Source organism: Gopherus flavomarginatus, chromosome 8 (assembly GCF_025201925.1).
Source record: "Gopherus flavomarginatus isolate rGopFla2 chromosome 8, rGopFla2.mat.asm, whole genome shotgun sequence".
Classification (NCBI taxonomy): Eukaryota; Metazoa; Chordata; order Testudines; family Testudinidae; genus Gopherus; species Gopherus flavomarginatus.
Genome location: NC_066624.1, coordinates 66,107,784 through 66,120,973, shown reverse-complemented (window position 1 = coordinate 66,120,973; position 13,190 = coordinate 66,107,784). Strand labels below are relative to the sequence as shown.

Here is a 13,190-nt window from a genome sequence, read left to right as displayed (position 1 = left end):
CATAAATCAGTGTAACTCCATTGAAACCAATGAAGACTTGCCAATTTGCACATGTTAAGGATCCGGCCCATGATCTCTACGGTTTAGGCACATGGTTTCTATTCTAGCCTCTCTCCAATATTATCTTACCGCACGTTAGGAAATAACTCCATGGGGGAGGTCAGTATATTGTTTTATACTTCAGGAGAACATTTCTTCCATGCCAGAGCATGAGTGCTACCTTAAGGAGTAGCCACCGTATCACTTTAATGTCTAAGAGAGAATGGACCTGATTCTGACTTCCCTTTAATTGTTTAAATCAGGAGTAGCTCCTCTGAAGCCCATGGAGTTACACTGGGGTAAAATGAGTGTGAGATTAGACACAGGCCCCACATCCCCTCTCCCACAATAGAGTGCACTGACATAGCTATGTTATCAGTGACACTTTTCCCAAACACAGCGCCTTACCAATTCCCGAGAGGGCTTCAGTGTTGATTCTATTGTCCTGGTTATTGCCCATCTATCTAAGTTTCTGGGGGTAGTGAATGAGCAGAGCTTACCTGCTGGTGTCCTGGGACTGCAGCCGCTGAAGTAGCGTCTCAGAAAGGGACAGTTTGCTGACTTCTGCCACCTTGGAATTTTCATTCAGAGGAGACGCTTCTTTCATCTCGCTTGCTGGGAGTGCCACCAGGAAGGGTCGTGGGGGTAATATGGGTGGGGTTGGTACAGGGTCTGACATGAAGGAGGGGAAACAACGTAATTTTGGCAACATGCCTAGACCACTTGCCTCCCATTCTGACCCACAATATCATCTGCATCACAGTGGCAGTCAGTGCAAAATCCATCCAGATTAACTGGCCTGCAATCACTGAACTGAAAAGATCTGAACTTCATCAGGTCAGACCTTGATATTGATAAGGGCCAAATTCTGTTCCCACTGAACTCAATGGTGTGGTGTAGTGGGCTGAGTTGAGGGCTGTGAACCCAGAATGCACAAGCAATAATCCTGAGCTCTGACACTGGCTTATTGAATAGACTTGGTCAAGGCACTTAACTTAAATTTCCCCGTCATTGTGAAGATTGATTAACATTTGTGCAGTGTTTCGAAAATATGCACGTGCTATATCATGGCTAGGTATCATTATTATAATAAAGGGTCGTCAGTGGAGTGGGACAGTGCCCAGGAGCTACATGGGAGAGGGTGATGTATAAAGGGCTACATCGCCTCCAGATATGGACAGACAGACACACACATTTAACTTCAGTCCACAGTAACTGAACCTAGTTCAGGTTAAGTGGATTTAGCAGTCTCCATTCTAGTCCTCATTTGTTCATAACAAAAAAAAGTGCTGACGTGATTAGCAGCTTCTCCAGTCACAGAACTCCAGTATTTGAGTTCCTGCATCTCCATGGCAGGCACAGTGCAAGAAGAAGCAGGCTGGGGAGAGTACAAAGAGGCTGAGAACGGGCTGCTAAAATGAGTAAATAATGAATGCTAAGTGTAAATAAACCCCTTCCATTTAATGCAGTACGATGACCTGAGTAACTTCCCTTGTCGCAGGGGCATTCAGTGCATTCATCACAGCTGAAAACTCCCTCCACTCTCCAGCTTAGGCCCTCCCAAAGCCATGCCATTCAATTCAACAGCACTCTGGCTCTTCGGTGGGAAGTGGCGATAGCTGCACTTAACCCAATGATATTCACCCTTGTTAACAATCGCCTATCACTTTGTAATGCACATAGTACTTGGTTGTGCTTAAAAATAAGAGTGATGCTTATTTTCTTGAAAAGAATGTTCCATAGCTCCTGTGCACATTGTGAGTCAAAGAGAGAAAGAAATAATGAGCAACAGCATGACTGATTGGTGCTGCAGTTAGATCAGTACCTCCATGCTTAGATACCACAGGGATAGGAGACTTAACAATGAAATCTATATGACAAAGACATCCTCTAGGCTTTCATATGGTTCCAGAATGATGGTACCTAAGCACCTTACAAAACTGAATTGTGGATGTGACTGGCCTTACTAAAAGATTTTCACTTCTCTTCCTCTAGTGCAGGCGTTCTCAAATTGGGGGTCGGGTCCCCTCAGGGAGTTGTGAGGTTATTACACGGAGGAAGCAGGGGTCGCAAGCTGCCAGCCTCCACCCCAAACCCCGCGTTGCATCCAGCATTTATAATGGTGTTAAATATATTTTAAAGTGTTTTTAACTTATAAGGAGGGGGGAGTCACACTCAGAGGCTTGCTATGTGAAAGGGATCATCAGTGCAAAAGTTTGAGAACCACTGCTCTAGCCAGAGGTAAACAGAGTGGCAACAAGAACTTTTTTCAACTTCCTGCCCTTCTTTTTATTCTTCTTCCTGCACTTCTGTCCCCATTTGTGAGAGCTGGGAGATTAACAGAGCTGGCCAGAAAAGGAGAAAAGAACTAACAGTTTTGCAAAAAGTGGTGTCAGTTTCTCATTGAAATTTTATTCTTGTCAATATTTTCCAGCCCTCACAAGATCAGTGAGATTTTGTGTGTGTGTGTGTGCGCGCGCGCGCGTGCGCGATGGGAAGGCTTGGTTTTATCCTGAAGATAATCAGGTTCATGGTCATGCTCAGCATTTCTAGACAGACAGACAAAAGAGAAGAGAAAGGATGGTCCAATGATTATGGCACTAGCCTGGATGTCAGGCACCCTGGGAGCCCTGGCTGCTCAGGAGTTGTGTGGGCAGGCTGGCAAGAAAGCCAGCAGGTTTTCCATTGGAACCACTTCTGGTGGTATTTAATCAAAATAACATAGTCCCGTGGAATGTTCAGATTTTGAAGAATCAGCACATTCTAATAAAAATAATGGCTAGTCAAAATGTTTCTGATTAGCTCTGTATAGAACCCTTAACTCCACAGACAGCTACTAGGGTCCCAGCACCAGAAACCTCACTTTCACATCTCTCCTGGAGGGGAGAACCCCATGAAGCAGTGCAGTAATCTCTCTCCTCTCCTCCAGAACTGCTCTTCACTTAGAGCACTGAGCCAAAACCAAAGTCCGTCCGTAGGACTGACCTGTGATGGCAAACATCAAAGATGCAGGCTCAAATTGGCCTGCAATGCCATGATCCTGTCCTAGTGGTATGGAACATGAATCTTCCAGACACAGCAGAAAGGGCAGCTAATGTGCCTCTGCACAGAATGTGGCTCATTCCCGGGGAGCGTGTAGAAGATGGGGGCAGCCAGTATAACCCACTGCCTGATTCTGCTCTTAGTGCAGGACAGAACCGTTTGCAACAGCTGACAGAACAAACTACAAGTACAAATAAGTGCCCCAAATATTCTATACCACAGACCTTCTTCCCCCAGCTCCAGGAAGCTGAATGCGGCACCATGGGGTAGGTGCAACAATCCACCAGCCCTACAATGCTTGCAATGGGTCTTGTATATGGACACAGTGCAACGTGTACATGCAAAACAAGGCAGCTAGCAAGGATGTCCTGCACTGCTGCAGCTTGTAACAGTGCAGCGTTGTAGTATAGACACAGGTGGAGTCCATGATTTCCTTTCTTTCTTAAACCTGACAAACTGAGGTCAGCTGTCCTTACGCTACCTGTTTCCCCATCCTCGGTCAGAAGGAAATCTGACAGCAGGCCCCTTGAACCATTTTACATCAGAAAATCCACCACTGATACTGTGGGCCTGGTGATGGAAATGCCAGACCAGGAGGTGAGTGCCAGGTCCAGCTAGGACCTTCTCACCCAACTATCTACGAGGTAGTAGTAAAGGAACCATCACTGTGGTATCAAAGTGCCCCTGGACAAGCTCATAATTGTTAGAAATATTCCTCATAGCACAGAGATATAAAGGGTATGTCTGCACAGCAATGGCAGCCTAGGATCAGTGGACTCAAGTTAGCTGTGTGTGTCGGGGAACCCTGGGCTTGAGCATCTACACTGCATTTTAACCCTGGGTTAAGGATATTCTGACCCCTGCTTGAACCCAGGGCTCTGGCATCCACATTGCAGAGCACAGATCTGAGCCACAGTTAGCCTCTCTGAGTGCCAAGTGCATCCCGCACCCCACCCCAAGTGTCGACACTCTAGCCCTACAAGTGTGGTGCACTATGGGAAAACTCTACTGCCTGCTTCCTAACTGTGACAGTGTGATAGATGGGACTCGGGTGCCCATAAGGGCAGCATGCACCAAAATCTGGCTGTGCTCCTGTGTCCAGGAAGCAGCTTTTTTGCAAAAAGCTTCTTTTGATCATTCTCCCTTGCAAACCCTGCAGGCTGTCTGATAGTGTGCTTACAGACTGGTGTTCACCAGACAATGGCTTAACGCTGATCTGAGGTGCTGCCATTTGCAAAGGGATGAGTGGCTACTATTTGCAATAGAGTGCAATAGACTGCACCACAGATTGTTGGCATAGAGAGGACTAAAGGATACCTCCGGAGGATTTCCAGGACCTGGGTCATGCTGGGGCCAGGCACACAGGAAAGCAATAGGGCTCAGACCATTAGGTCTCAGCTTAACACAGACTTGGACCCTCCAACCCTGCTGGGCCCAGAGCCCCTAGGTTCAAGCCCTAGGTTAACACAACTGGTGTGTAGATGCAAGAGGGTTAGGCTTGAGCCCAGGCTTACATTGCTGTATAGCAGAGGTTCTTAAACTTCACTGCACTGTGAGTCCCTTCTGACAACAAAAATTACTACATGACCCCAGGAGTGGGGACTGAAGCTTGAACTTATTTGAGCCCCGCTATCTGGAGGGGGGCAAAGGACAAGCTACACCACCCCGGGCGCTGGGGGCCGGAGCCAAAGCCAAATGCCAAGGGCTTCAGTCCAGAGCTGGCAGGCTGTAACCTCAGCCCTGCTGCCCAGGGCTGACACCCTTTGGCTTTGGTCCTGGGCCCCAGCAAGTCTAAGCCAGCCCTGGTGACCACATTAAAACAGGGTTGTGACCCACTTTGGGGTCCTGACTCACAGTCTGAGAACTGCTGCTATATAGACATACCCAAAGGGGCCTGATTGTCAGAGGCCCTATAAATAAATATAAATATGGAGATGTACCTATCTCAAAGAACTGGAAGGGACCCTGAAAGGTCAAGGAGTCCAGCCCCCTGCCTTCACTAGCAGGACCAAGTACTGATTTTGCCCCAGATTCCTAAGTTGCTCCCTCAAGGATTGAATTCACAATGCTGGGTTTAGTAGGCCAATGCTCAAACCACTGAGCTATCCCTCCCACCTGAACAGTCATACCTCCTAATGCAGTCAATAGGAGTTGCAGGCACATAGCACTTCTGAAACTCAAGCTGAGAAACTCCAAGAAAACTCCTGCCAACACTCCCATCATCTCCAGCACACATCAAGTCCGTTTCACTCCAGGGTCCAAACCATCCACCTTTCCCCTGGATTTCTTACCCGCATCCTCCTCTGGTTCATCAGCTGCCTCCTCCTCTTCCCGTTGGACAGGATATCTCAGGTGCCATACCAGACCCATGTTCTCCTTCTTGTAAAACTCTATCAGTTCATCCAAGTTGTCGAAGTACTTCACTGGAACGCCTTCCGATGCCTGAAACAATCCACAGAACACAGACATTGGCAAACATCGCTGTGGATCGTTCCTACCACGGAAATGTCACTCCTCACTGGAGGCAAAGCAAAGAAAGAGAGAGAAAAAAATCGGCTACTACTGTCCAGAGAAAGGCAGCTCAGCTTTCAGCATCTACCTGACCACAGGCTTCCGTGCAGAACAGCTCACAGAATATAAACACAAACAGATATGCACACATGCCCCAGCCAGTGTCAGCAAAAACAGCAACCTCAAAGATTCAGTAAGCTAAGTGGAAGAGATCCCACTTCTATGGCCATTTAATTTTAAAGTGTGTTTGGCTTCGGAGCAACAGAGATCTATAAAGGCAGAAGTTTTGAGAGGATCGATTCTCATACTTACTGAGAACAAGGAGCATGGTAGGAATCTCCCCTCACTTTCAGATTGCAAGAGAAACACAATCAAATGCACCTATTAGTATTCCTTCCAGTATTCAAATAACTAGGCATAATTAGGCTCAAATAAATGGGCCAGCAAACCATTGAAATTTAAAAAATTTTAAGGTTAAAATGTTGACACTTGAGTGTCTCGAGTTAGTTTTCTAAGTCCATATTTAGGAATTTAAATCAAGTGACCTGATTTTCAGAGGTGCATCAACCACAACCTTGGGCTTGTCAGTTGGTACTCCAAAAGGATTATCTCTGTTTTTAAAAAGTCTGATTTTATTTGGAAAGAAATGTTAAAATGTTCAAGTCCCACAAAGATGAAGATGACTTCAAGCTCTGACTGATGCCTGTGAGATACTACAGTGGTGTCCACAAAGTTATTCAGGCAAGAACATAGAATGACCACACATCTCATTTTGCTGCCACTTACTCAGCATGTGTTGCACAAAGAGAGTCATGAGCTGATAGAGCCTGTGTTAGAGGCATCCTTAAGGCATCATGTCCAGGCATCATGGACACAGTATATTTCATGATGCACTTATTCACTATTGTGGCTAAGGTCACTTTTCAAGAAGATCTCTTGCTAGTTGAAATTCTGCAGAAAGTTCAAAATTGCTATGCTGGCCTGGAACTCCCAGTAATGAGAGACAATGCTGGCCTTTATGTCTGAAAACATATCTTTAGGGATAGCAAACGTTCTGGGGTCTTTAGAGGCAAAGCTACAGAACAATCAGATCATGAGAGCAGCCACACTGGATCAGACCAAAGGTCCATCTAGCCCAGTATCCTGTCTTCTGACAAAGGCCAATGCCAGGTGCCCCAGAGGAAATTAACAGAACAGATAATTATCAAGTGCCACCTTGTTGCCCATTCCCAGCTTCTGGCAAACAGAGGCTAGGGCAGGGGTAGGCAACCAATGGCACGCGTGCCAAAGGCAGCACGTGAGCTGATTTTCAGGGGCACTCACAATGCCTGGGTCCTGGCCACCAGTCCGGGGGGCTCTGCATTTTAATTTAGTTTTAAATGAAACTTCTTAAACATTTTGAAAACCTTATTTACTTTACATACAACAATAGTTTAGTTATATATTATAGACTTACAGAAAGAGACCTTCTAAAAACGTTAAAATGTATTACTGGCATGCGAAACCTTAAATCAGAGTGAATAAATGAAGACTTAGCACAGCACTTCTGAAAGATTGCTGACCCCTGGGCTAGGGACACCATCCTTGCTAATAGCCATCAATTGATCTCTATGCTTGAAGCTGCCAATTAATTGAGGAATGTCAGATCCCCCAGGCTACAGCAGCCACCATTCATGTGGTCCCAGCATTTTGCCTCCACATTTAGACTTAGTGATATAAAATCATTGGCTCACTGTGGCAGTACACAGATTGACAATCCTCTATACCACCCTATACAGGTAGCAAGCAAGGATGAAAAGGAGACACCTGTATCAGCAGCTGCCTCTACAGTTACACTCCAGGACCATCAGATAGCAGTGGATAAGCATGTTCAATACAGATTTTAAGCGCCAATCCAAATGCTTTTCATGGTCTATTCTTTCTGCGGAAATACAGTTCTCATTTGTCCTGTAGTACAGCAGTGGCAGATCGTGGGCTTTCTGAAATCATAAGAGCCCACACACATACACACAGCAGGGCCTGATGCAAACAGGAGAGAGTAGCCTATGTGTAGATGATTTCCATCTTCATCAGGTTACTTTCTACGGGCTTAAAGGGAACCATGAGCAACACACATTTGTGAACAGAGTTCCAGTGAGCACTCAATAGCAACAGAAGACAGTGCTAGCCGGAGGCAAGAACAGAAGAGCTATTCTGTCTGATTTGCCCTAGATTTCACACCCTTTAGTCCTTAAGTAGTAGGACTTTACCTAAATTTGAAATAAATTGCTACAGAGTCTTCTGAACAGTCTCTGCGGCACATTAATCTAGTTTTCAAACTTTTGCTTTTATCATTATTAACATACATGAGCTTTCCATACAAGTTTTAACAAATTCTTGCCATTAACTGTATGTGTGGCTTTTAACAGACCCATTTGGGTTTGATCAGCCTTGGCTCCTTATCTGTATATGTATTTTGTTCAAGAGGCACTAGGTTATATTAAATCAAGAACAAACAAACACATAGGACCAAGTGAGAGTCAAATACAGGCAAATCAAGAGCCTGAACATGAGAAACAGTGGTACAAACCCCAACAAGCAGAATGACCTCACCACACATTAAGCAGTGGAGCTCTTTGTCTGACTTATTGGAGAACAAGTGTTGCCCCTTTAAGGGCTACAGAGCCAAAGAATTGCCTGCTGTGTGGTGGGCATCTCCATACCAGGTCAGCACCCATCCCTGAGGCAGGAAGAGTGGGGAGATTACTTATGCCCACATCTGTACAGCAAAAGCACTATTTCTGAAATGCCTTTAGAGAATCCCAGCCATAACAAGATCTCATCTTGATTCCTCTGAGAGAATGAGACCTCAGACCAGAAATTAGGGGAGCAATGTTTTCAATATTGAGCAAACACATCTGAAGGTTTGGCTGCCTGTGGAGAAGTGATCAGGACATATTATTCCTAGTGTACATAAATATCTTTTAAAAAGCACAGAAGGAAACTTTCACACAAAACATTATCAGATGCTTTTGAAAATTCACTCTGAAAGATCTGTGCACAAGCACATTCCTGCATTCTGCAATAGTTATTACCGGGACACTGCGGAAAGTGTCACTCAGCATAAAGCATAGTACTAAGGCTCACACACAATAATATTTATGCAAGGCCATTACTACATCAGGTAAAAGGGGTTGCAACAAACTGCTGGTTGGAATATCTAGAGCTTGCGACTTCTGCAGAACACTGCAGGTCAGAGAATTCTGCTCTCAGTTGCACTGACTTCAAGAGTTACTCAGGTTTTGCACCAGTGGAAATGCAAACAGTACTTGGCCATATGCATCCATCCCAGCCATTTTATAGTTGTTGACACTGACTGGTTGTAATACCTATGACTCAGAGACCCAGTGAAAATGGAAGTCATTAAAGAAATATGGCTCCTGTATCTAATCTGTAATACAAAAGGATCCTGAAATCAATGAAGTTATACTGGGACAGATCTACACTAGAGACCTTACAGTGGCAGAGCTGTACCAATGCAGCTGAGCTGTGGTAAGGTCTCCCCCATAGCCATTCTATGCTGACGGGACAGAGCTCTCTTGCTGGTATAATTAAACCACCCCCAACAAGCGGTGGTATCTATGTCAACATAGCGCTGTCCACACCAGTGTTTCTGTCGGTGTAAGTTATGTCAGTCGGGGTGTGGGTTTTTTCACACTCCTGACTGACAAAAGTTTTACTGACAAAAGTGCTAGTGTAGACATAGCCTCAGTCAGTCTCCTCCTTGTTTACCTCTTGGTTACTAAAGCATTTCCTCTGCTCTGAGATTCCAGTTGTTATTATCTTCTCCTAAGTGGAACAACCTACTAGACCCTGAGTTTTTGGCCAGTTGCTCAGATCAAATGGAGCAACATTATTAGGACAGTAGAAGCTAGGCACCCAGCCATGGATCAGGACCCTATTGTGCTAGGTGCTGTACAAACAGACAGACAAAAAGAACAGTCCAATCCCAAAGAGCTAACGTATGAAGTATAAGACAAGAGGCAATAGGTGAAGATAGTCAGATGGGGCAAGCACAATGAAACAATTAGACAACTGTTAAAAAGGAGTGCTGGAAATGGCTACCATTAAAATGACACCATGAAAACCTAACTCATGCAACACATGCTGAGCAACATCATCACCTGCCTCATCTTGTCCCACTGAGTTTAATCCTTCTGTGATTAAAATGACACATACACCTCTTTTTCTATAATAAAGATGAAACCAAAATAAACACCAAGCACAGGCAAACAACAGACCAGATCTTCACTCTATGAAACGTAATAGAACAGTGCTTAGAATGGCAATGCAACTCTACATAAATTTCATAAACTTTGAGAAGGCTTTTGATAGCATTCACAGGACCAGTCTATGACACATTCTGTGGGCATATGGAATTCCTTTCCATATAATCTACCTCATCAAAAGCTTCTATTTCAGCTTTACATGCAGTGATGATCACAGTGAGATCAGTTTTGAAGTCAAAACAGGAGTACGTAAGGGGTGTATCATGTCTGCAATCCTCTTCAACATTGCCATTGACTGGGTAATGAGGCGTACAACAGAAGACATGCTACGAGGCATTAAATGGACCTCTTCTCATCCCTTGAAGACATGGACTTAGCAGATGATCTCGCTACCCTATCACATACCCAACACCATATACAAGAAAAAACAACTCGACTCAACGCATTCAGCCAGCAAATTGGACTGAAAATCAACCGCAATAAGACAGATATCATGACCTTTAGTAATGCCTCACCATCACCAGTACGGATAGAGGATTATGTTCTGAACAATGCAGAAACATTCACATACTTGGGCACCACCATCAGCCAAGACTGTCGAACAAGCCAGGACATCCAGAACAAAATCAATAAAGCCAGGAACACCTTCAGGAGCTTAAATATAGTCTGGAAATCATCAAAATAGAACACCAAAACCAAACTCAAGATTTATCAGAGCTGCATACTTTCACACTACTTTATAGTGCAGAATGCTGGGGAATGAGAAAGTATGACATGTCCAAACTGTCTTCATTCCATACAACCTGTCTCAGAAAAATCCTCTGTATCTTTTGGCCCAGAACAAGCTCAAACCAAGATCTATTGACGCAGTGCAGCCAAGAGGATCTGAGCACCATCATTGCCAGAAGGCATTGGAGATGGGTCGGTCATGTACTTCGGATGGAAACTGATTCCATCACCAGAGTAACAATAAGATGGACACCTGAAGGCCAAGTGAAAATGAGGCTGCCTGAAAACAACATGGTGAAGAGCTGTGGAAGCCGAGCTGAAAAACCTGGGGCACCGCTGGGAAACCATTGAAAGACTTGCCAGAAACAGACAGGAGAGGAGGAGCTTCACCACTGCCCTAAACGCCAGAGGTGTAATAGGAACATGATCATGACAACGATGATAGGCAAACAAGCAGGTCTGTGCCATTCTCGTCTTATTGCTTAGCTTTATAAATGTGCATCAACCCTCAAACATGTTTAGCACTAGACATTACAAAAAAACCCTCTGAGAAATGACTCGAGGGGAACAGAGACCACTGCTGTCTGGCTATGGGGAGCTCATTGCAAATGTACCATATATTTCATGATTATTTTCTCACTTGCTCACAAAGGGCTAGCATTGAAGGGGTGTGCAGAGGAGCTAGACAGTAGTGGGAAACCTCCAAGAGTCATTGAGTCAGTCAGGATGTTTCCGGGCCATGCCCAGAAAGTGCATACTAGAAGCATGGGTGCTCTCTCACCTGTGTCAGCCAGTGCCATCTCTTAGCCAATGGAGCTGGGGAGTCAGGTCCCCATTCCCGCCCATTTTGACTTGACCTACACCAGTATTCTTCTTCTAGTTCCCCACTGTTGCACTACCAAAGATCCAGTGTCACAGGCAGTAGCAAGCTAGTGTAGACAAGTGACTGGTCTCAACTGCTCTAGACCTGCTCCAATTACCTTGGGGGACTGGAGTAAGATAGTGACATCGGAATCACCAGAGAGCAAGGGGTTAAAATAGAAAGATTAAACAGGAAACAGCACTGATCCTCGCAGGAAGGCCAAGGTTTGCCATCCTCTCCTTCCATGGAGATGCTTTACCATCCAAGTTCTCTCCCATCCCTCTCACTCTCCAGGTCCCCTCAAGCTTTCTCCTGCCCTCCCCCACTCCACTTGTTCCCAAGTCCTCTCCTGCACTCCTAGATCCCCTCTAAATGGCCTTCTATTGTGCCCTAGCAGTTTCCCCATCCTCTCCCTCAAGACCTGGGCTCTGCTTAGCTCTCCCCTGCCCCACAACTGGCCCTAGAACTTTCCATCTCTCGCCTACATCCTTTGCCTCCCCTGAGCAATCTCTTCCCTCCTCTCCATCCTGACTTCCCCAAGCATTGTCCTCTGCCCCTCAGCTCCATCTGCTTCCCTGGTCCCTGGCATCTCAGTGTTTCAAGAAGTAAAATGTACCCTGCAATGCTCTTTTCCCAGGAGCTGCTCTCTCTGGGCCAAATTCAGGCCTGGGATATAGGAAGAGGAAGGGCTGAATTTAGCTCCTCCTGCTGCCAAGCGTGGGTCACTTTCTCAAGACTTCCTAGTCTACATGGTAATCACAGAAAGCACTCAGCAGTAGGGTGCCTAAAGGGGACCTGACCATGTCCCATCAGATCTACCAACCGGACACCCAAAGTCCAGTTACTGCAGGTGGGGGAGGGTGGGGAGGAGCCAAGTCATCACCCACTCCAGCCCCTACTCAGCTGGCTGCCTCCTACCTGTGTTGGGCAGCTGCAGCTCCCAGCCCCAGCGTTGCAGGCGAGTCCCTCCTGACCCAGGTAGAGAGAGGGAAAGAAGGGAAGAGCAGCGAGTGACGGGGGGAAGGAGAAAGAGGAGAGAATGGGAGCAGGGCCTCAGGTGGGAGGGGCAGGGCAGGAATAGGACCTCAGGGGTAGAGGCTGGGCAGGGATGAGGCCTGGAGGGAAGAAGGAGGGCCGGGATGGGAGGACAGGTTCTGGCACTCCTGCCCGAGTGTCCAGTTTTTAAATATTACAAAGTTGGCAACCCTACTCAGCAGCAACCCCTGCTCCCCCTTGCACTGGTGTGCAGGAGGGCATGTTGATATCATCCAATAGACCCCTCCCTCATCTCCAGAGCGTCCACTCCTCTGGTAACTCCTTGGCCCTCCACAAGGGCTGCACTGGCAGACCCTTGCCAAATGCTACGGCACTTGAAATCAAAGGAAGCAGACTTCCTACTATACACTCTGGCACTACAGAGAGGAGGGCATTAGCTGGAGCACACATCACCAGTTTTACAGCAAGACTTCCGCAGAGAGCTAAACATGTGGCCTGAACAGCTGAAAAGAGACAGAAAACACTGTAGTAAGGAAAAGGAGAACCATAGAGACAGGAGCCTGTGGGCTGCCCACTGTCCAACCACAAACAAGGGGCTGGGGAAACTTGGGCCTGCACAGCAACCAGTCACAACAGTTAGCTCCAATCCACCCCAGAGCGAAGAAAACCACCACCGCTGCAGAATCCCCCCGAAACTGCCACGTATCACTTTTACCATCTAAGGAGCAATATTATTTGCAAAT

General features: G+C 46.2%; 1 protein-coding gene across 5 annotated transcripts in view; it reads right to left on the bottom strand.

Annotated features, from left to right (window-relative positions):
• INPP5D (inositol polyphosphate-5-phosphatase D) overlaps nucleotides 1-13,190 on the bottom strand; it is an 88,214-nt gene that overhangs the window by 39,722 nt on the left and 35,302 nt on the right. For all 5 annotated transcript variants that reach the window (XM_050965253.1, XM_050965250.1, XM_050965252.1 and 2 more), the window contains 2 exons: nucleotides 5,373-5,523; nucleotides 540-711 (listed from right to left, as the gene is read on the bottom strand). In XM_050965253.1, coding sequence (XP_050821210.1) covers nucleotides 540-711; nucleotides 5,373-5,523 — 323 coding nt within the window. The remainder of the gene's footprint in view (nucleotides 1-539; nucleotides 712-5,372; nucleotides 5,524-13,190) is intronic.